This window comes from Drosophila kikkawai, chromosome 3L (assembly GCF_030179895.1).
Source record: "Drosophila kikkawai strain 14028-0561.14 chromosome 3L, DkikHiC1v2, whole genome shotgun sequence".
Taxonomy (NCBI): domain Eukaryota; kingdom Metazoa; phylum Arthropoda; class Insecta; order Diptera; family Drosophilidae; genus Drosophila; species Drosophila kikkawai.
The window spans coordinates 13,148,436-13,174,810 of record NC_091730.1 but is presented as its reverse complement, the minus strand read 5'-3'; the positions used below and the strand labels follow the sequence as shown (position 1 = coordinate 13,174,810).

The window sequence follows — 26,375 nt, the reverse complement described above, 5'->3', positions numbered from 1 at the left end:
TCCCGTATCTTGTATAACTGGTCACACCCGTTCCCCTAGAACGATAGGGTTTGAGATACAGATACATCCATAGATGCGTCGATGTTTGAAACGATATCGATGTCTTTATCGATTTCTCAGTACGAAATTATCTATTTTGAATTTTGAATATTTATATGCAGATATTTAAATATGCAGATTTTAAGCAGTCAGATAAATTTAAAAATAAAACTAATTAGAAATAAACCCTCAAAATTCCTTAAATAAAACCAGATACTATATAGTAATTCGAATTTATTCATCTACAGCCATTACATTATTGTACATATAAAGCAAAAATTAGTTTATTATAAAGCTAACGAATTCATGCCATTTGATGACTAATTTTCCATTTGCTTTTTTTCCTAACATTAAAACGCATTACGCCTTATTTACACACACAAAAAAACAGCCTCGCTTCGAACCGAAGTTTATTGACCATTGAAAATGGTTTCGGGATAATAGCTGGGGGCATTGAACATGCGCGGGAAGCCATTTCCATCCAATTGGCCCACAGGCAGGACCGACATTATATCACTGCAAAGAAACAAAACAAATATATAGTAAGGGTATACAAATATAAAGTCAATATTAATTTCAAAAAAATTTCTAAAATAATACTAAAAATGGGTTGAAAATTTACAAAATCATACGTATAATTGATATGTATTTTTAGGAATTTTTTAATTTCTTTAAAGTCATGTCTCATGTAAAAATTTTCATAAAAACTACTTTAAAGTTACAATAAGTAATAGATATTAAAATAAACAAAACTGAACCTTCTTATTTTTTAAATATTCCAATTTAAGACCCCCGACATTAAATTTAAATTTCCATTCAAGGCTTCCTAGCTATGGATATGCGACTGTATAATTTTTAACATAAAATAAAACACATTTACTCCACTTGTGAGTTCCAGTGCGGTATGTGGTTCATGGTGTATGGTGTATAGTGTGTGTGCTGCAATTTGACGCTTCTCCTGGGCAGGCGAAGCGATCAAACAGCGGGAGGGAGTGAGTGGTGTATGGTATGGCGATTAGGGGACAGGCGGCGGCACATGCTACACGCATGCGCTGCGTTAGGAGGAGCCGGGGCACGTCCCGGGTCCCTTGGCTCTATAAATATGCAAAGGACCGTGCAAAGGAGCCGGCGAAATTGGACATAAAACACGCTCAAGTGGGCGGGACTGGACGCACAAGTGCTTTACGGTCACTAACAAACGATCTTTAATGCCAATTCCAAAACAATTGATTATATTCGTTCGGATTTCGAGGAGTTCTCTGTGCTCTAGGGTGTACAACACGCTCGCCCTCAAGTGTTGAATGAATTGTTTTACGAGTTATGAGGAAATGGAAATGGGCAAAGACCGGCTACAGTTCGTCTTTTACCAAAACGTTTGAGTTTTGAGTGTTGGAGTTAAGGGGAAAATAAATGTACATACAAAAATCTGACTACAGTCAAAACGATAAAAATGGATACTAAAACGGAACAAGAAATTGGTAAAATATAATAATTATTGTATTCTGTGAGTCCTAGAATTAGTTTTAGAAAACTATACAAATTAATATTTAAAGACTAGCTAGGGAAAGGATCAAATCTAGATGTAGATTGTCCTGGGCGTTTTTGTAAACTAATTCTAAGGTTTATTAAGCAAAAAGCTGGTATCTTGGACAATAAAATTGTAAATATTACTTTCTAAAATTTCAATCAATCAATCAAATTTTAAAAAAATACAAGAGGATGGGACTGAATTATAATCAGTTTAAACTTGATCTTAAACTAAAAATTCTCTTATGTAAGTCAAAGTTCAAATCAACTTACGGTCTTTGCTGTGGCGTTCGATCCCTTTGACGGCGGTTCTTAAACCAATTGGACACCTGGGTGAGCGTGAGGCCCGTCTTCTTGGCCAGGGTCTTCTTTTCGTCGGGCGTGGGATAGCGATTGGTCAGGTAGCAGTCCTTGAGGGCATTCCGCGACTTCTCCTTGAAGCAATACACCGTCTCCTCGCCGTCCCAAATAGTCTTGGGTAGTGGATACTTTTTTCGCAGTCTATACTTGTCCACGGCTCCTAGAGGTCGACCGCGTACCTTTTCGGCCTCCTTGTAGTGGGCTTTAAACCAGAGATTCTGTAGATCAACATGGTACTTCATTGAGAAGCAATGCGTCTCCAGCAAGTTGTATAATTCATGGAATTGCCCCAGATTGTAGGCAACCATGGCCCGTGCCCGCAGCACACTCTCGTTGGTCTTGAAGAATTCGGAGGGAGGCAGGCTGCACAGGAACGTGGTGAGCTTCTCAATGTCGCCCTTTTGCTGCAGGGCCTCACACATGCACTGGATCTGGAAGGAAAGAAGCATATTTAGAAGGGGTTGTCGTAGAGTAAATTAATTTTGTAAAATTTATAAAACACCTCTTAATGGATGTCATTATCTCACCTGATCCGTAGAGAACTGCAGCATTTTGGCATCGATGGGAAAGCTGCCAACGGCGGACATGTTGTGGGCAGCCGTGAGATTCGATATGAGATGACCACCGCCTCCTGGATTGCCGCCTAAACCACTTCCTCCCCTTGACAAGCCACCGCCTCCGCCGCACAGGGAATCCGTCTTTGTGTTCCCATTGAGATCCCCCAGATTGCCGGCGCAACCGTTCTCAAAGATAATGCTATTCAGGCTGGGATAGTGAGTGGGCGTGGTCGAGGCTGTGGGCGGCGGTGACTTGTCGTAGTCATTGGTTATGTCCTGGAATCTTCGCTCCAGCAAGTGATCCTTTTCCGCCGTCTCATAGGGTGCAAATTTATCCAATTGCAAAACTGTTTTGCATGATAGATTGCCACGATAGCCTGAGGATGGGAGGGAAATCATCACCATGTGGACAACTAAGGGTAAACCCCAGACTACATATAACCACTGCAAGAAGTTCTTTCTCACGTGCCATTTCGGTGGTCAATGGAAATACCCCGAACCCCCTTCAGCCTTCTTCCCCCGAATCAGAAATGTGACTAATCGAATGCCCGACATGACCGAAGCAGTTGCTGTCTTTCGACACCTCAGACGGGCAGGGAAACGGGGGAACGGGGACTGTGGATCATATTGAGGCCCGAAAGAGACATCGAGCAAATAAATAAATGCGATATGCTCACACACAAATACAAGGGGAAGTCAGTATGCAAGTATAAATATGTAAATATTATAAAACATAATGCATTTGATGGTGTATTTTTAGAGTTAATCGAATTTCGAGTGCCCTGTATTAAAATGGGTTTTTTATTATTGAAAAATTATACATCAAATAACTTAATCATTTAAAATTTAGTTTCAAACAACGTTTTCTCCTGATATACTATAATATAATTACAGAATTGGTTTATGTACTCCCGAAATTTAATACTTAATCAAGCAATTGGTATTTGTGAATTATATTTTTATATATCCTCTAATTTTTTTGGCCAAACAAATAAGAAACTGGACAACCCAACCCTACACCCTGCACACATGCAATCCTCAAAAATGTGTAATTCTCAGCAGAATTGTAGTCCCAGGCTTTAATTGTTTATGCAGCGCCGCACTGACGCCTCTGTCCATCCAGTAACCCGATATCGATCAGGTCTTGGCTCTAGAGCTCCAACGATAAGACTAGACCTAGTTGGCTCCGATCCCTGGATGTGGCCATAGATATGTCTAGGGATCAGGTGGCCCTTTCCACTTACCAGCATTGGGCAGGAAGAGTGAGCCGTAGGCCATGGGCGAGCTGAGATTGTCCTGCTGCACGGCGGAGTGGTCCGAGGATGTGCCGCCGGAGCTGGTCGAGTCCAAGTCACCGCTGATCGAAGCCGACAGATTGTTGGTATCCATATTCTTCTCGAACATTATCCAGCGGTAACTGAACACAGTTCAGCGGTTTATCAAATTTATTTTTTTGCTCACTTTTCACTTTGGTTTTTTTGGGATATTTATTGGGATTTTAGGACTGCATTGTAATTAATTAATTTTAATTATGTTTGTTTTTCACTTATGGATTTATTTGATTAATTATTTTTTAATTAATATTTTTTTATTATTTATTATTATTAAAAAATGACTGGCTTAAGTTGTAAGTTTTTATTAACAAAATTTGATTTTAATTAATTTGGTTTTGTAGCTTTCAGATATTTTTAATGTTTATTTTAAGTTATTCATTTATATTAATTATATTTATACTCATTTATTTTTAGTTTTCCTATTGTTAAATTTTGTTTTGAAGTTTTTTGAAATTTGGTTTTTATTTTGATAAACTCACAAGTTTAACGATTCTATTTCCAATTTCAGCTTTTTAATTTTCCATTGATATTCAGCTTATAGATTATTTGTAGATTTCAGTCATTATATTTTTTATATATTTGGTAACTGAGGAACTTAATTTTTTAATATATTTTTAGACACCGATTCCTCTCCTTGCGACTTGACGCGTCCGCTCTTCAAACTCAACTGCAAGCGACCAAAAATTGCATTCCAAGGCTGTGTGTTCCGTTCCATTCCATTCCCGTTGCCTGTGGAACGTGGTTCTGAGATAGAACGGCCACCGTTAACTGGCTACAATCTGGCCAATTTTTCGGGGGTGGTTCCGCTTCCGTTTTGTCCTTTGGGCGATGGGCGTGTCCGGTGTCGGCCATTTTGTTCCATTATCTACGAATTGTGCAAACTTCTTCGCATTGTTCTTGTTGTCTTCAATAGGGGCAGAAGCGGAGGGTCTTGGATTTGGAAACATCATGACCTCATTAGCGCCCCGAGGGTGTCTAATGAATGCCCCCGGTGTATGTTTTTTTTTTTTTACTTCTCGGAATTTACATCGAATTTCTGTGACATTGCTTCAGCGAAGAGTTTTCTTCAACTAGAGACCTTAAATAATAGTTACAGCAGCAAATTCAATTTCTTTCTTTATTTCTTTACATTTCTTTCAGTGTTTCTAAAGGGCTTAAGGCGAATTTATTTATTGGATATTTATATTTTATATTTAAAACTCTATAAAATGTATTTGTTAATTATTTATTTTACATTTTAGTTTGAATTTAATTTATTTTTTTATAAAAAATTAAAGCTTTCTCAAAAATAGAAAAAATATATTATTTAAATCAAATAAGATTACTTTACAAAATCAGAAAAAATCACCGTTTCTTTCCCCAAAAATTGATGCATTAATAAAACAAAATTAATAAAGAACTTTTACTCTGGGTTGCATTGGGTATTTAAAGTCAGACTCGTTGCAATTTGATGCTCGACTGAGGCTGGGATCTGAGAAATTCCTCCTTTGCTGGGATGCTGCTGCTGCTGCTCATCTAATGGGATCAAATTTCAATTACAAAACGCTCCTCGACTGCATTCAGCGCGGAATGGATTGAGGGAATATAAAAGTGAAATAAAAGTGACATGACAAAGGTGACAATCCACAAAAAGGCCAAACAATTGCGTTGCCCCAGGAACAGGAACCAGGACAGAAACAGGAGCACTCGCACTCGCATTCTGTTTGTTGTCGCTGGGAATTCATTAAGCATCAAATTGGGAGGGTTGACGATTTCGTCACACTCGCAAATCCCCTCGACGCAGTCCCAAAAACCCAGATTTGTCACAGCCAACATCAACGCCGTCACCCCGAGCATTATCACTATGCTATATCCCCTCAATTCACATGCCCTCTTCCCGGTGCTTGTCCTGAGACACAGGTGTTGAAGGTTATTACAGATTAGGACCATTTATCGGGGGGTTTATCAACAATATTATTTTGGAGGTCTACAAAAATTAATGTATTTCTTGGTTAAAATTAGGAGTTACTTATTGGAGGATTACCTTATCGTGAGGTAAGCGTCTTGTGTACTCTATCCTTTGTTACCATTTAAAGTTATTTTCTTATTTATATATATTTATACAGAGGTTATTAATTTTTGTTAAATAAAATAATTAAAAGTATAATTAGTTCCTTGAACTTTTTTGGACACCAACTAATTCCCAACTTCCCTTTCCATCCTCGCTCTCTGTAGCCTGGCAACACCCTCGGGTTGCTGGAGGTGTGCCCTCTAATTGACCGCAGTGAAAGGATTGTAATCTCAGCCGAACTAATTCCATTATTAAAATCACGTGGCAGGACTTAACGAATGCTTCCGAGCTGTCAAAACAAAGCTTTTTTATATTATTTTTTTAGAGCTTGTTGGCAAACGCGTCTTTTGGTTCCCACACTATCGTGTTTGGCTGATCAAGCAGATTTTTTCTTTCGGTCGTCTGGTGTCTGTTTCCTAAATAATGCAAGCGCATGAATGCAACTCAGAGTTGGAGCTGCACGCTTTAAAAGTTAGAAAAAAACACATAAAAATATAAGAAACTGAGATAAGGATTAAGAAGATAAAGTTGTAGAAATTTGTTGGTTTTTATGTGATTTTTAAAGAAAGATTTAAGGCTGTACACTCAACAAATCAGGAATAAGGATATTACGTTGAAATATAGTTATAAATTGTAAATCAGGGATTGTATTACTTATGTGGAGTTTGGTAATCAGTTTTTAAATTCTTACTTCTTAGTTAAATATTTGTTAAATACACATTTTTTAATTAATATTCCGTATAAATATTTTAAAAACTCAAAATTCGTTAAAGTGAGGACTAAATTTTACTGATCAATAAATATAAAACTAGAAAAATGATGTCCTATAAAATATTTTTCAAAATAAAAAATATAAAATATTTTTCAAAATTAAAAATATAAAATATTTTTCAAAATAAAAAATATAAAATATTTTTCAAAATAAAAATATTTTAAACATGTATTACCTTTGGAGATAATTTACCTAATTTGTACAACATTTTCCAAAAGTTATAAAATACTATTTATATTATTTATTAATATTCATAATTATATTTTAATCATTTCAGTCCAAGTTAATGGTCAATAATTTGTCAATCATTTTCTCTTTATTATTTCATGTTTCAATAATATTACATTAATATTCTTCTTGTGTTATTTTCTAGTTTCCTTCTCTTATATAAATTTACATCTCTTCTTCCTCAACTTGTCGTAATCCGCTTATTGTATGATCACTTCCTGCCAACTAAGTAGCTCCTCTCACATTTCAGGCTCGGTTCCAACCAACATTTTTGCATCATCCAGCATTATAATTCTTTTTGCTCAAATATACTCGGAATTTTCAGGTCACTTTGCGATAATCTCTGGCTATTACTCAATTTTCCATATGAAAACTCCGTCAAGTTCTTCTCAAATTGTACATTTTACTTGTAACTTCTTGCATAACAATTTGTGGCTGGCCAGCCCCGAGATTTTGAATTGCTTTTCAATGGTTTTCCATTGTACTAGGGCATTGTTTCATTGTCGACGTTCGACAAATTGCTTAACTTCTCGCAAAAAGAGACAGGACACTCGAGAGGATATTTAGCAAACGTCATCATTCCAGAGGAGTAAGAGCCCCGGTTAATCCCCCAAATACCAGCGAGAATAGAAAATAGAGCAGCCTAGAAAACAGCTTACCATCTGTAATCCCAAAATTCCCAACAAAATCGCTTTGTATGGTAAGGTGTCACCTTGTCCCGATGCTGTTGCTCCCATTCATGCGTAGGATTCCCTTATCCGCCTGTCGATCACACAATAATGGGCCAACCGACGGGATTAAGTGTGGGAGAGTCTTTGTCTGGCGAGGCCAAATGATTTTCGCACCTTTTCGATGAAAAATCGAGTGGTGTTTTGGGTGTTACGCGTAGCCAGCAAATGGATATTTATGGGGAAATCTCAGGACAATCCAATTAATAGTAGTTTGTAGACACTTTAAATATTAAAATAATAAAAAAGCAGAGCTAGAAATAGTTAAATTATAAAGGATTTAAGCATAGTTTAAGGTTTTGTGAGGCAACTAAGAATAACTAAAGTTTTCTTTGATTAATCTAAGTTTTTATATGTAATCTTCACTCTATTTATCTTAAATTATGGTAATATAACCCTTTTATTTTTGTATTTCTTGTTAAAAAAACTTTAACTAATAAGCAAAGCTAACAAAAATATTTCAAGATACATCCAGATGACAATCCAATTAATAATCTTTTGTTGCCGCCAAATCAATCAATGCCTCGTGAGTTTCCTTCATTAATTTTAAACATATGCCCAGATACTTGGGGAAAACAATTTCCACAGATAATTGGGCGGGCAGGCAGGCTGAGTGACTATGAGTAGTCCAATTTCCTCCACCGGTTCCATTGCCGTGTAAGACGATCCTTCGTTGGCAACAACTAGCTCATTATTCTCATTAATGAAAGCTTCGCTGATGCTTCCCTCTCCAAGCAGCCAATAAATAACACAAATACAACTATTTTTTCCACTCCAACTATTTGTGTATTTACAAGGTGACTGCATGAATATGTACATAGGGTAATTAATGGTAGTGTTTACCTTTTGAATGGGACACTTCCATTGAAAATGAAAACTTAACTGGAATTGCAAACTGAAGCCCCTTGATGGCAATCATTCTTGTAGATCAGTTTTACATATTTTTTTTTCTTGTAAATATAATGCCCTGAGTTCTTGGAAAATCTGACTATTTTGGAATTGATAGAAGGTGAAAGGATGTTGATAAGATAAAATCAAGAAGAGACCATTCATAAGTTGGTTTTACTGATGGAACCTGAAATGGAAGGGTGTCCTGATGTTTAAGTCCTTAAAATGATTTTGGCTAAAAGGAAAATTACATTATTCTTTCAGATTTATATTTTTTTAAGGGTTAAATATCAATATTAAGTTATTTAAAATATCCTTTTCTCATCCATCTCAACTTTAAACCTAAACAAATGGGTGTGCTAAAAAAATCGGTTTTTCTAGCGCCTTCATTAACCTAAAATTGTACAAATTAAATGCTCTGGGGACACAATTAGTATACTTTTTTTTTGTATTTTTTATTTTGAACATATGCTTTTCCCCTGGCCGCAAAATGAGCAAATAAATCATAAATGTTGCATTCAACGTAATTGAGCGCCGCACCAACCCTTAAGTTGAAGGTGTGTGTGTGTGTGTTTGTCACCATGACTACAAATTCTGTGAAACAAGAAAAACAATGTAATCCGATCTGGATTTTGGAATGTGCGTAATATTGTGTGCGTTGATTGTCGTAGCTGAGAGAACTTGTTGAAATTTTAGGGGTTGTAATGGCTCCGCCCCTGTAGGAATAGTTGGAATCGAAACACCAGGGATGGTGGATTATGAAAGTGGAACGGATTTCAAATGGAAACGGGGTTTTTACTGCCATAGTTGAAGTAAATAAGCTAAGTTTAAACTTTTCATTTTGGAAGCGATTAAAATGCCTTAAAGTTTCGAATTATATTTCTTATTTCTATATTTATTTATAATTATATTATATTTTATTGTTATATCTTGTGGATCTATATATTTAAAATAAACATACCTCCCTGTCTCTCTCTCTCTCTCCCTGTCTGTCTCTCTCTTACTCTCTCTCTCTCCCTGTCTGTCTCTCTCTTACTCTCTCTCTCTCTCTATCTATCTCTCTTTCTCCATCTCTCTCCCTGTCTGTCTGTCTCTCTCTCTCTCTCTCTCTCTCTCTCTCTCTTACTCTCTCTCTCTCTCTCTCTATCTATTTAGCTCTCTCTATCTATCTCTCTCCATCTATCTCTCTCTATCTATCTCTCCCTTTCTCTCTCTCTCTCTCTCTCTCTCTCTCTCCATCTCTCTCCCTCTCTGTCTCTCTCTTCTCTCTCTCTCTCTCTCTCTCTCTCTCTCTCTCTCCATCTCTCTCCCTCTCTGTCTCTCTCTTCTCTCTCTCTCTCTCTCTCGCACCTCCTTCAGTCGGTCGGCAGCTTTCGTCTCGTTCTGACCTATAGTGACAGTGGCTAAAAAACTATTAAAACATTATTTGACCATCTCAAACATCTGGATAAGCCGTAGGACTCCCTACTCTCAAAGGAATTAGCCAACGATGAGTCATAGTCATACTGTTTTTTCTTTTACTGGGGTAAGTCTCAGCCTCCATTTGATATTAACATTAGTATTATACAGGATTTCATATTTTTAATAACAACAGACATGAAACAACATTAATGAACTATAAAGAAACAATATAACTAATTAACAAACTAACAAAATTAACAATTTAAGCACGGTAAAATCAAACTCAAACATCCTTAGCAATTCGCCGTATCTGGCGATAGTTAACGTCCGCCAATCGCACACTACCCCCCACTGTGGCCAAGGGTTTCATAAAGTTATTGATAGTCTCAGCCACCGGCTCCAGGATATCCCGCACCGAGCACAGAATATTGTAGAGAAAAATCAAGGGGGGCTGGAGGTAACCATTAAACATCATGGTTAACAATGGTTTCACCAGGTAATCCGAGGTCATGTGTAGGAGTCCCACAATCAAAGTGTTCACCAGGGAGTAGAGCACAAAACGGTAGCTCTGGAGGATGAAGGCCACCACAAAGGCCACGGCTATGTGGAGCAGACCAAACAGCTCCGCCCAGAAGTGGGTGGCATAGGTGGTGGCCCGATCCGCCAGGACAATGGAATTGATCTTGGGATGTGTGTCCGTTGTGCTCAGATATTCGGCGCAGCCATGCTCGAAGGGATAGATGCCGATGCATGTATGCCGGGTTTCCTCTTTGCGATTCCACAGCGGCTCCGGCAAGTCATCGATAAGGGCCTTCTGTTGATTTTGGCACTTGCACATTTTGTCCAGCGACTGCAACAGACGGCCCAGCAGTCCCACTTTGGGCATCTGCGAGGCTTTGTGAGACTTGGAGCGCTCCTTCAAGTGTGGAGCCGAACGCTTTGGCACAACCACGTGGGGACGCTTTTTGTTGTAGCGCTGGAACTCGATCCGTTGGGGCTTACCCTTTGACTGCTGGAGCAGACTCTTTTCCGGCTCCGCGTGCATCTCGTACAGCGTTTGTGGGGAACTGGAGCTTCGGGCCACCGTAGTTTCGGACATGTCTTCGCCTCGATCGGTCTTGAAAATGCTATATTGTGTGGCCGCATGTTGATATGCATCCGAGTCGCTGGATGAGTTCATCCGAGGCAGTATCTTCAGCGGGGACTGCATCTTCGCCGTCACGCCCACATGGTGCATTTTAATCAGATTCGACTTGGAGGTGGAGTTATTGGGATCTGTTGTCTCGGACATTGGATTTTTGGGTTCGTTTCGGGATTGTTTTAAGTTTTCTTTCAAATCTAACTGACAACTAGGGGGGATATGGAATGGCCTTAAATACATTTTAAAGCTTACCATTTGAGTTCGAAACGAATATCTCAATGCTAGTGCTATGAGTGTTAATTGCACAGGTATACTAAAGTCGGGTTTTTGTGATTTGTTGGAATTGGAAGGTTAATTTTTAATGTGAATCCGGTGTCGAGTGTTTCTAGACCATGTTAATCTGTGCTATATTTCTTTTATAATATAAACGCCTGTATGATTATAATGATTCTTAAAATGTTTTATCTTGAATTAATGAATAGTTTCGCATAAGTTTTTCTTATTAAATGCAAGCGATTGCTTCAACCTATAATCTTAGCTTGTTTTCTTTGACTTCACCTGGCCAAGGTGGTAACTTTCATCTTTGACCAAAAAGCTTTTAAAATGCAACCAAAGAGTTAACCAACAAAAGCTTTGGTTCCGATGGACTCTACATCAGAATGTCAATATCATTCCAGTTCGAACCTTTGCAAGTGTTGCATGTACATACCGCAATTATTTTACAAATTTCAGTAAAATTTAAAACAAAACAAAATAAAATAGAAAATCTATGAGATGGGAAAGATAAATAGTGAGTTGACTTGTGGTGATATAAATGAATAATATGCATTTTTTTTTTTTTTAATTATTAAACTCTTTCAGAATATAAGCCACGGGAAGAGAAAAAGAAGGTTCCCGAACCCAACCCTCCACTACCACAAGGTCAGTATTATTGATAACAAAAAAAGTAGATAACACTATTCCGGGGAGTCACCACATTTTTTTTTTCGAACTGTGATGCAATTCTGTGGGTGGCTTCTAGAAGCTTTTTGTTTAATGGTGATTCACCAGTATCCTTTAGTTATAGATGAAAAAAGGAAGGCCCTTGAATTTGTATCCATCGGATTCAGAGATTTCTATAATAATTTCTTTGATTTATAATTAACATAATTAAATATAAGTACTGATCGAAATCTTTAAAAATAAATATTTAAAAGGCTTAGGATTTTCTCTTTTGAACAAATCCACTTTCAACTCCATTTACTTTATGTACTTCATTTTTGATCTACAACTGTAGCGAGCGCACAGTTGGGACAAGGCCCATCCATAAACTCTGGGGATGTTGGACCTTCAAGCAGCCAGCAGCAGCAGCATAGATCTCAGGAAGATCAAAGATGGGGCGATCAGCAGGGGGGTGGCCAGCAGCCACGTGGACAGGTCCAGGAAAAGAGGAGAGCACCTCAGCAGCAAAAGCAAAGTCCAAAAGGACAACATGGCAGTTTCTACCAAGATGCCCCAAAAAGCGGGGGCGAACAGCACGGAGGACAAAAAGGATGTCACCAACAACGTCCACAGGGCCTGCAAGGACAAGGTAAGGGTTTACCAGCTGACAGCATCAAACGTGGAACAATAGGCAAACCCGGCAAGGTGGCCGTTAACTATCTGGAGATCGACATGAAGGAAATGCCGGAAAAGGCCTTTCACTACGACGTGAAGATTCAACCGGAGCGGCCCAAAAAGTTCTACAGACAGGCGTTTGAGCAGTTCCGCCTCAATCAATTGGGCGGAAAAAATGTCTCCTTTGATGGCAAAGCCTCCTGCTATTCGGCGGATAAGTTGCCAACTAATTCCCAGAATCCGGAAGTAACTGTGAGTAAAGATAAGAAGGGTTCGTGGAACTGGTATTTAAACCCTTTGGTCAAAAACTTTTAAGGTGACAGATAACCATGGCCGCTGCCTGCGCTATACTGTGGAGATCATGGAGACAGCTGATCCGGTTATCAACTTAAGTTCCCTAAACAGGTAAGAGGGATTCTCGAGTAAGGTGATCTGACATGTATTTTAAGTTAAATTATTCGCAGCTATATGTCAAAGAGCATCTCGGACAAGCCCATGCGGGAAATGCAATGCCTGGAGGTTGTGCTGGCGTCTCCGTGTCACAGCAAGGCCATACGGGCTGGTCGCTCCTTCTACCCAAACTCTCGAGTGGAGGATCGCATGGAGCTGGGTGGTGGATACGAAGCCTTGGTGGGCCACTTTCAGGCCATTGTACTGGGTGATCGACCATACCTAAATGTCGACATATCACACAAATCCTTCCCTATGGCCACGTCGGTGCTAAAGTGGTTTCAAAACAATGTCCTGAAAGAGGGAATCATCGAGCAGAAGTCGCGCCCCTTCATCGAGTCGTTTCTAAAGGGCCTCAATGTGGTGTATAATCCTCCAAAATCTTTTGCAACCTCGTCGCGTTGCTACAAAGTAAATGGACTTTCGAAATTTCCGGCCAACAGTGAGAAATTCCTGCTGGATGACAGGGAGATCACCGTGGCAGACTATTTCAAGGATCGCAACTATAAGCTGAAGTTTCCGCAGCTTCATTGCCTGCACGTTGGCCCTCCCGCCAAGAATATCATGCTGCCCATCGAGCTCTGTGACATCGAGGGAGGTCAGGTATTGAAGGTGAGTTGTTTGTGAGTTTTTCAAGCGCTTCCTTCCCACTTACACTTATCTGTGTCGCAGCGCAAGGATGGAGCCGCTCAGGTGGCCAAGATGATTCGATTTGCCGCCACACCTACCGAGGAGCGAAAGGCAAAGATTATGAAACTGCTAGAGTTCTTCCAGCACAACCTGGACCCGACCATCAGCCGTTTTGGCATCCGCATCGCCAACGATTTTATTGTTGTTGTTGAAAATACCAAAAGTCACAGTGATTAAAATCCCAAAAAGAAGGTCACACTTATCTAATTCCTTTTTGGCTTCCTTTCGTATGCTCATGCGTACCCGAATTTAATTGCTTAAAGATAACGAGAGCGTGCGGTTGTGAAAAATAAAGAAGTTTAATTAACTAAATTTATAATTAAAGTGTTTTTACTATTTGGCAAATCTGGCTGGCGGCTTCTTGGAGTTTGTATAAACTCTGTTTATATAAATCTCATAGGTTATGGGCCCAGTCACAATTTGCAGCTAAGTGCTATAGTGAAATGCTTTAATTGTTAAAGAATAATTTTTAATAAATAATAAAAGTGAAATAAAAAAAAAGTGAACAACGTACATATAAATATAACATATAAATATAACGGCGCACCAAATTGGCGTACATTTTTCATTTTCAGTGCGAGTGTTAGAGCAGGATAGCAACACAAATTCTAAGAAGCGCAATTTTTCTCGGAAGATGGAAAAAGGAAAGAGAAACATAATACCTTTTAACGGGGAAAAGTATTCTATATGGAAGTTTAGAGTTAGGGCTTTATTAGAGGAAAACGAGTTGCTGAAAGTAATTGACGAGAAACCAAGTGATGAAGAAAGTGAGGAAGTGAAGCGAGCAGAGAGAAATGCAAAGAGTCTTATAATAGAATATTTGAGTGACTCTTTTTTAGTGTTTGCCAATAATGGGAACTCGGCTAAGGAGATTTTCGAGAATTTGGATAATATTTACGAGCGTAAAAGCCTGGCATCTCAACTTTCATTACGCAAACAATTACTGGCTTTAAAATTGAAGGGTGACTCTCCGCTAGTCAACCATTTTCGTTTATTTGATGATTTGGTTACTGAGTTAGTTGCAGCGGGAGCGAAAATAGATGAAATGGACAAAGTGTCTCATTTGCTGCTAACACTTCCAACTAACTATGATGGAGTAATAACAGCGATAGAAACTCTCTCTGAGCACAGTTTAACATTAGCATTCGTAAAGACTCGGCTTCTTGATCATGAAATTAAACTAAAAGGAGTTGGCAAGGACACAAGTGCAAAAGTGTTGCAGGCTATAGGCAATCGAGAGCCTAGGGATAGCACAAACAAAAACAAAAAATTAAAATTTGTGAAGAAACAATTTCCGAATAAGATAAAGCCTAAGCTGAAGTGTTTTCATTGTGGCAAATTAGGCCACATGAAGAAAGACTGTTTCTTCTTAAAAAGGCAGGCAGGAGGCAACCAGAATATTCATGCTCAGAGTAATGTTAGAGAGAGACAGGCCCAGATGGCAACAGCAACGCAGCCAGAACGCTCGTTTGCATTCATGACGAACCTAGCTGTTAGAGAGAGACAGACTCAGATGGCAGCAGCGCAGCCGGACTGTGCTTTTGCTTTTATGATGAAATTAGCTAATTCCAGTGAACAGACAGACGGCGTAGATTTTATATTAGATTCAGGGGCGTCAGATCACATAGTAAACGACATAACTTTATTTTCTGAGTATGAGAATATAAATCCGAGTGTAGCGATTGAGATTGCAAAGCGTGGAGAATTTGTGTATGCTACTGCGAAAGGACTAGTTAGTCTTAACAGTTCCGGGAAAAACATTACATTACAAAATGTGCTGTATTGCAAGGAAATCCCGCACAATTTACTATCCGTGAAAAAGATGCTAGATGCTGGAATGTCCGTCGAGTTTAATCCGGATGGTATAAAAGTAATCAAAGACGGTAACTTGGCATTTGAAGGGTATTGTAAGTATAATATACCGATTGTGAAATTTTATTTAAGTAGAAAAGTATATACATCCAAAAGTTTAAATGATGCAGAATATCGCTTGTGGCATGAAAGGTTAGGTCATATTAGTGTAGGAAAATTCTTAGAAATTAAACGAAATAGCTTGTTTGAAGATGTTGAACTTATTAAAAACGTACAGCTAAATAAAAATGAAATATGTGAGGCGTGTATTAACGGAAAGCAATCTAGGCTAAAATTTGAGAAATTTAAAAACAAAGAAAATATTGATCGCCCATTGTTCGTAGTTCATTCTGACGTTTGTGGTCCGATTACGCCCTCAACTATTGATAATAAAAACTACTATGTAGTATTTATTGATCAGTTCACACATTACTGCGTGACGTATTTAATAACTTATAAATCAGATGTGTTTTTTGTATTCAAAGACTTTGTGGCAAAAAGTGAGGCTCATTTCAACTTAAAAATGGTAAACCTATATATTGATAATGGCAGGGAATACCTCTCTAATGAAATGCGTGAGTTTTGTGTAGAAAAAGGTATCAGCTATCATTTAACGGTTCCTCATACCCCACAATTAAATGGTGTGGCAGAGCGGATGATTAGAACAATCACCGAAAAAGCTCGCTCTATGATTAACTGTACTAAACTTAATAAAAGTTTTTGGGGTGAAGCTGTTTTAACAGCAACTTATTTAGTTAATAGGTCCCCAAGTAGAGCGTTGGAAAATATAAGAAAAACACCATATGAGATGTGGCATAAAAAGAAGCCAATATTAAAGTATTTGAAAGTATTTGGATCGACTGTATACGCACTAAATAAAGTGCGTAAGCGAAAATTTGATGAGAAATCTATTAAGACTATACTTGTCGGGTATGAGCCAAATGGCTATAAATTGTGGAATGAGGAATCGAGGAAATTTATGATAGTTAGAGATGTAGTGGTGGACGAAAAAGGACAAAACTCTATGACTTTAAATGAAAATGACTCTGTGGTAAAACATAATGAAGTTAGCAGAAGTCATGATTCTCCAATTGAAGAGAATGAAGAGTTAGATTTTCCATCACAGGAAATGAATGAATCAATAGATTCTAAGTCTGGTGAAAACTTAAATGAAAATTCCACTTGTCTCGAGAATACCGATCCAGTAGTTGAAGCTGGTGATAATATACAAGAAAATGAAAATCAACAAGTCAGACGCAGTGAGAGAAATAAAGATAAACCAAAATTATCATATAGATTTTTAGAAAAATGTCTTATGAATACCCAAATATGTTTAAGTGAAATTCCCAATACTTATGAGGAAATTAAATTTCGAGATGACAAAGCCTTGTGGGTGGAAGCTATTCAAGATGAACTAAATTCGCATTTTGTAAATAAAACATGGTGCTTAGTGCAAAGGCCTATGGATAAAAACATAGTAGATTGCAAGTGGGTTTTTAGTTTAAAGCAAGACGAAAATGGTAACTTACTAAAACATAAGGCAAGACTGGTAGCGAGGGGCTTCACCCAAGAATATATGATGGATTATGATGAGACCTTTGCACCTGTTGCACGAATTTCTAGTTTCAGATTTCTTTTAGCATTTTCTAATCAATATAATATGCTGATCCATCATATGGATGTGAAAACAGCATTTTTAAACGGAACTTTAAAGGATGAAATTTATATGAAGGTTCCAAAAGGTTTAAACCAGTATGATGGAAATAAAGTATGCAAACTAAATAAAGCTATTTATGGCCTTAAGCAAGCTGCAAGATGCTGGTTTGAGGTTTTTGAAAATGCACTTAAAAATTTTGGATTTCAGAATCTAGAAGTAGACCGATGTATATATATTTTAGATAAGGGAGATATAAGTAAAAATATATATTTACTATTATATGTTGACGATGTGGTAATTGCCACCAGTAATTCCGAAAGTATGTCTAAATTTAAAACTTATCTTTCAAGTACATTTCAAATGACTGACTTATGTGAAATACGACATTTCCTGGGTATAAAAATTGATCGAAAAGATAATCAAATTTGTCTCAGTCAATCTGCATATATTAAAAACGTTTTAAGGAAATTCAATATGCAAGATTGTAATCCAGTTAGTACCCCTCTTCCAAGCAAACTAAATTATGAGGATTTGCAAGCTGAAGAATCATGTGAAGCACCATGTAGGAATTTAATTGGCTGTTTAATGTACATAATGTTGTGTACACGGCCGGACTTGAGTACATCGATAAGTATCTTAAGTCGGTATACTAATAATAATAACAAAGAATTATGGCAATGTCTTAAACGAGTTCTAAGATATTTGAAAGGAACTGTTGACTTAAAGTTATCGTTTAAAAGGAATCCTAAAGTGGATAATATTCTTATAGGATATGTCGATTCTGATTGGGCGGGAAATGAGACTGATAGGAGAAGTACTACAGGATATATATTTAAAATGTTTGGAGATTGTTCAATTTCCTGGAATACTATGAAACAAAAATCAGTTGCTGCTTCATCTACTGAAGCCGAATATATGGCCTTATTTGAGGGTGTTAGAGAAGCATTATGGCTAAAGTCATTAATAAGTGAAATTAAATTAAAACAAGAAAGGAAGCTAACTTCGGCACGCCGAAGTTTGTATACCCTTGCAGATTGGTTTTGATGTTTATTTTATAGATTTAAATGCTGAAAACACTCACAAAACAGAGTTTCATTACATTTTACCTATACTTATTATGTTTACAGTTTGACAGTTACAGTTTTACATTCTCAGCTTTATATATTTTATACATTTACCGATCGCTTCTATGGCAGCTATAAGATATAGTTGTCCGATTTTTATGAAATTTATACCAAAATTCTAGAATAATAAAAAAAACGTATATCTCAGAGTAAATAAAAATGCGTTGAAAAACAACGAAGCTATAATTTTATTTCTATTAATTTCTCGATCGTTCCTATGGCAGCTATATCATATAGTCGTCCGATTTTCATAAAATTTTTACCAAAATTCTGGAATAATATAAAATGGCTATATCTCAAAAATGATGCAAAAATATTGAAAAACAGCCAAGTTATACTTTTTTTTCTAAAAATTTATCAAACATTTGTATGGCAGCTATATGATATAGTCGTCCGATCCGGCCCGTTCCGACATATATAGCAGTGAGAGCATATAGAAGACTATATGCAAAGTTTCATTCAGATAGCTTTAAAACTGAGGGACTAGTTTGCGTAGAAACAGACAGACAGACAGACGGACAGACGGACAGACAGACAGACGGACAGACGGACAGACAGACAGACGGACAGACGGACATGGCTAGATCGACTCGGCTGTTGATGCTGATCAAGAATATATATACTTTATAGGGTCGGAAACGTCTCCTTCACTGCGTTGCAAACTTCTGACTGAAATTATAATACCCTGCAAGGGTATAATTAAATGGCCCAATAGATATTTTTGAAGACAACCAAGGTTGTATTAGTATAGCCAACAACCCTACTTGCCACAAGAGAACTAAGCACATAGATATTAAATATCATTTTACCAGGGAACAAATTGAAAACAAACTAATCTGCGTCAAGTATATTTCCACAGATTTCCAATTGGCTGATATTTTAACGAAGCCACTACCAACAGCTAGATTCACTGCACTGCGAGACCAACTGGGGCTAATTGGACCTTTAGCCTGAACCTTTATATGGAGTTTCTTTTTAAACCAAGACAAACTGGATCTCTTGGCATATATATATATATAATTAACCATAATCAAACCAAAATAATTCCTAGTCTAACCACTGCTGTTTATATATATAAGTGAATCATGTTAATTTATGTTTTTTGATTGATCTGATTGGGTTTTACTGGGTTTCCCCAATTCTTTGCAGCAAATGCTGGATCAGAAAAGAAAGAGACCCCAGAGAAAGAGAGAAAGAGAAAAAGAAAAGAAAAGAAACTACAACCATTTGAATATGCACTCACTCGTATAAAATTATGTTTTTGTTAATCCGTAATTTGTATCAGTGTAACTTTTGAGGTGGCGTGTTGAAAATACCAAAAGTCACAGTGATTAAAATCCCAAAAAGAAGGTCACACTTATCTAATTCCTTTTTGGCTTCCTTTCGTATGCTCATGCGTACCCGAATTTAATTGCTTAAAGATAACGAGAGCGTGCGGTTGTGAAAAATAAAGAAGTTTAATTAACTAAATTTATAATTAAAGTGTTTTTACTATTTGGCAAATCTGGCTGGCGGCTTCTTGGAGTTTGTATAAACTCTGTTTATATAAATCTCATAGTTGTAAACACCCGAACCCTCACACCGCCCCAGGTGGAGTACCATAACAGCATGTATTGCCTGGTTAAAAACGGATCGTGGCGCATGGACAATAAGCAGTTTCTTGAGACCCAGCCAAAGGCGCACAAGTGGGCGATTGTGTACTTTCAAGGTCCCAAGATGACATACCATCAGGTGGCCGACTTTGAACAGAAAGTGCTTGTCCAAAGCCAGAATGTGAACGTGAACTTGGATAAAAAGGCTGAGATACGCCCCTTTAAGGATGAAACGAGTCTAGACAAGTGCTTCGTAAATCTTCAAAACCATTGCGATCTGGCCTTTGTGATCATGCCGCCGTTTGGAGTTACTTACGGTGCGATTAAGCAAAAAGCCGAACTGCAGCACGGCATTTTGACGCAGTGCATCAAACAGGATACTGTGATTTGCAAACTTAACAATAGCCAAACAATATCCAACATCCTGCTAAAGGTGAACTTTAAGCTAAACGGCATTAATCACAAGCTTAAAGACGTTTCTGGCGTGCCAATGCTCGATAATGTTATGTTCCTGGGCGCTGATGTTACTCACCCGTCTCCAGATCAACGTAATATACCCAGTATAGTGGGCGTGGTTGCCTCTCATGATCCCTATGGTATTTCCTATAATAGCAGTCATCGAATGCAGCGCTCCACTTTGGAGGTAATCGAGGATATGGAGTCAATAACGGTGGAACATTTGCGTGTATACCGGGAGTATCGCAACTCATATCCCGATCACATTATCTACTATAGGGATGGAGTGGACGATGGCCAGTTGGAGAAAATCAAATGCGAAGAGCTCGGAGGAATAAATAAGGCATGTCAAAAGATCGGCATTGAACCGAAGATTTGCTGCATAATAGTGGTGAAGCGTCACCATACTCGCTTCTTTCCGAAGCCGAAGCCGACGCAGTCCAATAATTCCAGAAAAGACTATAACAACGTGGAGCCCGGAACAGTGGTCGATAGCTCCATCGTCCATCCGAAAGAAGTGCAGTTCTTTATGGTGAGCCACCAGTCCACGAGCACGGCTAGGCCGACGCGTTACACCGTAATTGAGAATACCGGCAAACTGGATATTAATTTGATCCAGCAGTTGACCTACAACCTCTGCCATATGTTTCCACGCTGCAATCGCTCGGTTTCGTATCCGACCCCGGCTTATTTGGCTCATCATGCGGCGAAACGGGCTCGTGCTTATCTCCCTAGGTAAGTCAAGGCCATTGTTCTGTGATGTTTACTAAGTTTTCCCTATTTAACAGCACTCATTCGTCCCGGGACCCAAAGGAGGTGTATAACAAGTGGCAGACTGTTCCAAAATTTAAGAAAATATACCCAATGCACTTTATTTAACTCATTTTTGTAATGTAAACTCAACTCAACTCATAAAAAAATAAATAATAAACAAATAAGGCGATCGAAACGCCCTAGACAAAAATTGTGTGGTTAAGTTATTAATTCGTTAAGCCGCTAAACATGTATATTAATAATTAGTTATAAAAAAATAAGACCAAATAAATGTTTAAAACATTTAATGAAAATTAATGCATTGATTTAAACATTGCATTAAAAATTGCTTTAATAGTTCTGTCATTCATAAAAAAAAAAAATATTAAAAATAATAAATATAATAAAATAATAAAAATGTATAAAAAAAAATTAAAGACAAACGGAGAGTTGATTGATTCTTAAGTTAAATGCTATTTAAACCATTTAAAGTCCTTAAATAATGATTGTATTTTTATGTTAAATATTTTTAATAAAAAAAAGCACACGTAAAATAAAAAATATATTTATTTCTCTTAAAAAATAAATCGTTAATGTAACGAATGCAGTTAGTTTATTAGTTTATTATTAAGATTATTAAAATTAAGCTATTTTCAAAGCTAAAAGATACAATTTATAAAGCTTAAAAAAGCTTTTCCATTTTCAGATCGGGTAAGATATAGCCAGAACTGGCAACTGGTCACATCCATAGTAGAATTATAATTCTACTATGGTCACATCCACTAACACCGGATAATAAAAAACAACTGTAATTACTTTTTGGAGACTATTATTTCATCTCGCACAGCTCCCCCCGCTTTAGCCAATCCGTAGAATCCACCATTGCCGCAATGCTATCCTCCGCGTGGCGCAGCGTGTCCAACTCCGTGGAGAACCAGTTGACGGCCGCTTACTTCCGAGGTTCGTCCAGCAGTCTGCGATTGGGCCTGCGGCCGGCGGCTCCTCCTCCGACGCCGTCTCTCTCTGGTGCCGGGTCCACGCAAAGGCGATTTCTGGCTGTGCCCGTCTGTCCAAGTCTCGTCATGCGTAATCTATCCAAGCATATGTGTATAATCTAATCTCCTCCTGCTGGCGGCTCGCCATTTGTGTTCTTTTATCGTAGCTTGTTGTCTTGTTTGCCCGTTCCAGTGTTCCAGTGACCTTTCCGTATGTCAATCTCACCTGTAAATCGTTCTCTTTTTAGTTCAAAAACTCCGAAAAGTCGGCTTGAGAGGCATGCACAGCACTTTAGAAGACGTAAAGCTGGCGGGCATGGACATCAAGATCCTGCCTGCCCTGCAGGACAACTACATGTATCTGATCGTGGACCAAAAGACACGTGAGGCTGCCGTGGTGGATCCCGTGGACCCGGAACTGGTGATCAAGACGGTGCAGGAGGAGCAGGTCACCCTGAACAAGGTGCTGACCACCCACCACCATTGGGACCATGCCGGCGGCAACGAGAAGCTGGTGAAGCTGTGGGCCCAAGCGCTGGATGTGTACGGCGGCGATGACCGCATCGGCGCCTTGAACCACAAGGTGAAGCAGGACGACACCTTCTCCATTGGCAGCTTGAATGTAAAGTGCCTATCAACGCCATGTCACACCACCGGACACATTTGCTACCATGTCACGACTGCCGATGGCAGCGGCGGCGAGGGAGCCGTTTTCACCGGCGATACCCTGTTCCAGGGCGGCTGCGGACGCTTCTTTGAGGGCACGCCCGAGGAGATGTACGAGGCGCTGTGCACCAAGCTCTCGGCTCTGCCGGACAGCACAAAGGTCTTTTGCGGGCACGAGTATACGCTGCAGAACATGAGCTTTGCCCGGCACGTGGAGCCGGACAACGCGGTGATCCAGGAGCGAATTGAGTGGGCCAAACATCGTCGTGCCTCGCAGGATCCCACTGTTCCCTCGACCATCGGCGAGGAGAAGTCCTGGAATCCGTTTATGCGCGTCCACGAGACCACAGTGCAGAAGCATGCTGGCGGCGCCGACGATCCCATTCTGACCATGTTCAAGCTGCGCAAGGAGAAGGATACATTCAGGGCCTGAGCATTTTCCCCTCTTTTATTTTTTGTTCTTTAAGAACTTTTGAAGCATGTGATTTAATAATGGATTTAACGGTAAATAAAATTGAGCGTATATGAAGTTAAAACTAAATCCCTGTTCCAGTGGTGGTTGCACTTAAATTTGGATTTAAGGGGGGGGTAAGGTATTTAATTTTTTTTTTCGTAAATGCATGAGAATCACAATGTTTAAAGCGCTCTCCTGAAAAATGGCATTTTGAAAATCGGTGTACACGATAACTCAAAATCTATTTATTAATTATTATTATTAATATATTTTTGACCTGGAAAAGAAATCAATTCTTAATCGATTTTTTTTCGATATCTTAGAAAATAACATCGATTAAACGAAAACACAATTTCTAAACTATTAGCAATTACCTTGAGCTCTTGATATTTTGCATTAGCTTTACTTTGTCCCAATGGAAAAGCCTCTCCTCCACTTTCGTCTCGTCCAAGGACTCGTTCATTTCCGTTTCCTGACTCTTGATCTGCCAGTGCATCTGCATTTCATCAAAAGTTGGCTTCAGCCGCTGCCGGCGCAGTCGTTCACGTTCTTTGGTGAAGTTGAAGAGACTCAGTTGAGGCAGCACAAAGGAATCGCTGCTTCGCCTAGTCTCGCTCAAGGAACGATTGCAGTTCCTGCACTTTCTGCAGGAGGCACTGCTTCCGGCAATAACAAGTGGAGTTTTTTGGTCCTGGCAGAGGTCGGGGGGCTGGTGCTCTGGCTCCTCGAACTGTTCGTTTTCGGCGGTTTCCTCGGCCAGCGTGGAAACCAGGCTTATCTGCTCGTTGTCTATCTGGTTTTGTGGTTACATCTCGTCGCCCTCCTCCTCCTCCTCCTTATCCACATCTATGGCACCGGCAAAAATGGTGGTGTCGCCGGAGAGATTCATAAACTTGGTAGTGGCAACGGCATAGCTTTTGAAGGTTCGATCATTGGAGGAGCCACTTTCTCGGACACTGGGAGTGATTACCTGGGGATTTGGCTTCAACATGGCCTCCTGAGGGCTTTGGTAGTCCAAGGATTCAGGCTTATTTATTGATTTGATACTCAAATCCTCAATAATTTCCTCCGACACTAGAATAGTATTTCTGGACTTTAAACGTGGTGGCTTATCTGGAGGGGGGAGTTGGTAGGTGGATGGTGGATCTTCCTCGATTGGCTCAGCCTTGACAAGAGTTTGTCTCGATTTTTTCTGTCGATATGGCCACGAGGAGGTCTCATTAAGCTCTTGAAGTGTTTGGGTTTCTTCAATGGGTTCTGAATTTGCGATGGTTTTGCTAGGCTTTAAGGACTGGTACATATTAGTTGGCTCTCTTTCATGCGAGCGCAGATCCTCTTCAATGGGTTCTCCTAAATAGGATGGAAGCTTATGTGAAACAATCTCATCCTCCTCTATGTGTTCGGATTTTATGATTGTTTTTCTAGGCTTAAAGGACTGGTACACAGTTTTTGGCTCTTCATGCGAGCGCAGCTGCTCTTTAATGGGTTCCTTTGGCCTCGATTGCTGCCTTGAATGTGGAACAATCTCATCCTCCTCGATGGGTTCTGGTTGTAAAATAGTTTTTCTAGGTTTTGAGGGCTCTGGATGCTGCTCTAGAAACCTGCTGCTGGTTGGACTTTCCAAGTCCATGTCCTGCTCTATTTCTTCAGGCTTTTCAATTTTCTTAACCATATGCTGCCCGGATATCTGGCTCTCCATTGATTCAGGCTTTCTTTCTGTTGAATTGCAACCCAAATCCTCCAGGATCGGCTCTGCCATTAGAATAGTATTTCTATTTTTAGCCTTTGAACGTGATGACTCTCGTATGGGAGGCTGTCTTTCTGTTGAATTGCAACCCAAATCCTCCAGGATCGGCTCTGCCATTAGAATAGTATTTCTAGCCTTTGAACGTGATGACTCTCGTATGGGAATATTTGATTTAAACGAAGCTATATGATCTTTCTCTAAAGGCTCAGCCATTGAAAGAGTTTGATCTTCCCCCAAGGGCTCAGCCATTAGGAGAGTGTGCCTAGTGTTTGGCCGACGAGGTGCCGCTAAAGTTTTGTACTTTTGAAGTGATGGTTCCCTTGGCTGCAGAATGCTCTCATCCTCTTCTATGGCTTCCGACCTGGTTATATTTCTGGATTTATGCAAGGGATATATAGTTGATTCCTCCTTGGAATAAGGTTGCATTTGCTCTTGTTCCATTATAGGTGTTTGCCTTGACTTGGTAGCCATCTGGAGGTCATCTGGTGGATCTTTCAGGCTAAAGACAATCTCCTCCTCCATAGGTTCGTCTAACAAAACATTTTTCCTTGCTTTTGATGGTAGTTCCTGGCCTGGGTTTACTATAATTTCATTTTTCAGTTCCTCTGCCACATGAAGTGTGTTCCTCGGTTGGGCATTTATCTTTTCCACAGAAACAGAGTGTAGTTCCGTGGCGGGATAGATGATCTCCTCTTCCATGCTCACCTGCATTAAGAGAGTTTCCCGGCGTTTAGTTTTTATGGTTGCATAAGCTGGAGCTGTGGCCTTTTCCCTGGCATCTTTCGCTCTATCTGTGACCTCCTGATCCAGGGATTCATTTAGATACAAAGTCCGTCGAAGCGGAGGGGGAGCTGTGGCTTTCACGGCAGTCATTGCAGGGAATGATAGTGACTCTTCCATTTCTTCAGGCTGATGAATAGTCGAGGTGGAGGATGAGTTGTAGCTTTCACTGCAGGAATCGCAGGGAATGCTATTGACAAATCCTCCTCCATTTCTTCATGCTGATGAATAGTGCGTCGAGGTGGAGGATGAGTTGTAGCTTTCACTGCAGGAATCGCAGGGAATGCTATTGACTGATCCTCGTCCATTTCTGCAGGCTGATGAATAGTGCGTCGAGGTGGAGGATGAGTTGTAGCTTTCACTGCAGGAATCGCAGGGAATGCTATTGACAAATCCTCCTCCATTTCCTCATGCTGATGAATAGTGCGTCGAGGTGGAGGATGAGTTGTAGTTTTCCCGGCAGGAATCGCAGGGAATGCTATTCACTGATCTTCGTCCATTATTTCCATTTCCATAAAACCCCGAAAAAGGCTCGATTC

At 39.3% G+C, this 26,375-nt stretch overlaps 5 protein-coding genes across 7 annotated transcripts; 2 read left to right on the top strand and 3 right to left on the bottom strand.

The window, feature by feature from the left end:
* Positions 1-289: 289 nt before the first annotated feature.
* Six4 (homeobox protein six4) lies at positions 290-4,468 on the bottom strand. Its single transcript, XM_017167344.3, has 4 exons — positions 3,728-4,468; positions 2,454-2,860; positions 1,840-2,357; positions 290-555 (listed from the first exon to the last, which is right to left on the bottom strand). The coding sequence occupies exons 1-4, from the start codon at positions 3,885-3,887 to the stop codon at positions 450-452; spliced, it is 1,191 nt and encodes a 396-aa protein (XP_017022833.1). The 5' UTR covers positions 3,888-4,468; the 3' UTR covers positions 290-449.
* A 5,560-nt stretch (positions 4,469-10,028) lies between these two features.
* Positions 10,029-11,278, bottom strand: LOC108075128 (uncharacterized). Its single transcript, XM_017167411.3, has one exon. It carries the CDS (start codon positions 11,263-11,265, stop codon positions 10,168-10,170), a length of 1,098 nt encoding a protein of 365 aa, XP_017022900.3. The 5' UTR covers positions 11,266-11,278; the 3' UTR covers positions 10,029-10,167.
* A 423-nt stretch (positions 11,279-11,701) lies between these two features.
* Positions 11,702-21,335, top strand: LOC108075325 (protein argonaute-2-like). The gene is made up of 9 exons (XM_041775216.2): positions 11,702-11,815; positions 11,887-11,946; positions 12,302-12,873; positions 12,938-13,026; positions 13,086-13,683; positions 13,744-13,902; position 14,723; positions 19,952-21,176; positions 21,230-21,335. Exons 1-9 carry the CDS (start codon positions 11,800-11,802, stop codon positions 21,318-21,320), a joined length of 2,811 nt encoding a protein of 936 aa, XP_041631150.1. The 5' UTR covers positions 11,702-11,799; the 3' UTR covers positions 21,321-21,335.
* A 581-nt stretch (positions 21,336-21,916) lies between these two features.
* tzn (tenzing norgay) lies at positions 21,917-23,396 on the top strand. 3 transcript variants are annotated; one of them, XM_017172216.2, is made up of 2 exons: positions 21,917-22,002; positions 22,438-23,396. In XM_017172216.2, the coding sequence occupies exon 2, from the start codon at positions 22,470-22,472 to the stop codon at positions 23,286-23,288; it is 819 nt and encodes a 272-aa protein (XP_017027705.1). In that variant the 5' UTR covers positions 21,917-22,002; positions 22,438-22,469; the 3' UTR covers positions 23,289-23,396. The 3 variants fall into 3 exon arrangements, with proteins under 3 accessions (XP_017027705.1, XP_017027697.1, XP_017027688.1); XM_017172208.2 differs by lacking the exon at positions 21,917-22,002 and adding an exon at positions 22,009-22,154; XM_017172199.2 differs by lacking the exon at positions 21,917-22,002 and adding an exon at positions 22,012-22,280.
* Positions 23,032-26,372, bottom strand: LOC108077934 (uro-adherence factor A-like). Its single transcript, XM_070285273.1, has 2 exons — positions 23,684-26,372; positions 23,032-23,586 (listed from the first exon to the last, which is right to left on the bottom strand). The coding sequence occupies exon 1, from the start codon at positions 25,954-25,956 to the stop codon at positions 24,115-24,117; it is 1,842 nt and encodes a 613-aa protein (XP_070141374.1). The 5' UTR covers positions 25,957-26,372; the 3' UTR covers positions 23,032-23,586; positions 23,684-24,114.
* Between the last annotated feature and the right edge of the window lie 3 nt (positions 26,373-26,375).

What these genes read in the sequence shown, in the direction of transcription:
- Six4 (XM_017167344.3), bottom strand. Translation starts at nt 3,887, where the DNA reads ATGTTCGAGAAGAATATGGATACCAACAATCTGTCGGCTTCGATCAGC. An exon ending in TGCAGTTCTCTACGGATCAG is followed by an intron (nt 2,358 to 2,453) that starts GTGAGATAATGA and finishes CTTTCCTTCCAG; the next exon opens with ATCCAGTGCATGTGTGAGGC. An exon ending in CGAACGCCACAGCAAAGACC is followed by an intron (nt 556 to 1,839) that starts GTAAGTTGATTT and finishes GTTTCTTTGCAG; the next exon opens with TGATATAATGTCGGTCCTGC.
- LOC108075128 (XM_017167411.3), bottom strand. Translation starts at nt 11,265, where the DNA reads ATGTATTTAAGGCCATTCCATATCCCCCCTAGTTGTCAGTTAGATTTG.
- LOC108075325 (XM_041775216.2), top strand. An exon ending in CAACCCTCCACTACCACAAG is followed by an intron (nt 11,947 to 12,301) that starts GTCAGTATTATT and finishes CTACAACTGTAG; the next exon opens with CGAGCGCACAGTTGGGACAA. An exon ending in CCCAGAATCCGGAAGTAACT is followed by an intron (nt 12,874 to 12,937) that starts GTGAGTAAAGAT and finishes AAAACTTTTAAG; the next exon opens with GTGACAGATAACCATGGCCG.
- tzn (XM_017172199.2), top strand. Translation starts at nt 22,085, where the DNA reads ATGCTATCCTCCGCGTGGCGCAGCGTGTCCAACTCCGTGGAGAACCAG. An exon ending in CTGTCCAAGTCTCGTCATGC is followed by an intron (nt 22,281 to 22,437) that starts GTAATCTATCCA and finishes TTCTCTTTTTAG; the next exon opens with TTCAAAAACTCCGAAAAGTC.
- LOC108077934 (XM_070285273.1), bottom strand. Translation starts at nt 25,956, where the DNA reads ATGGAAGAGTCACTATCATTCCCTGCAATGACTGCCGTGAAAGCCACA.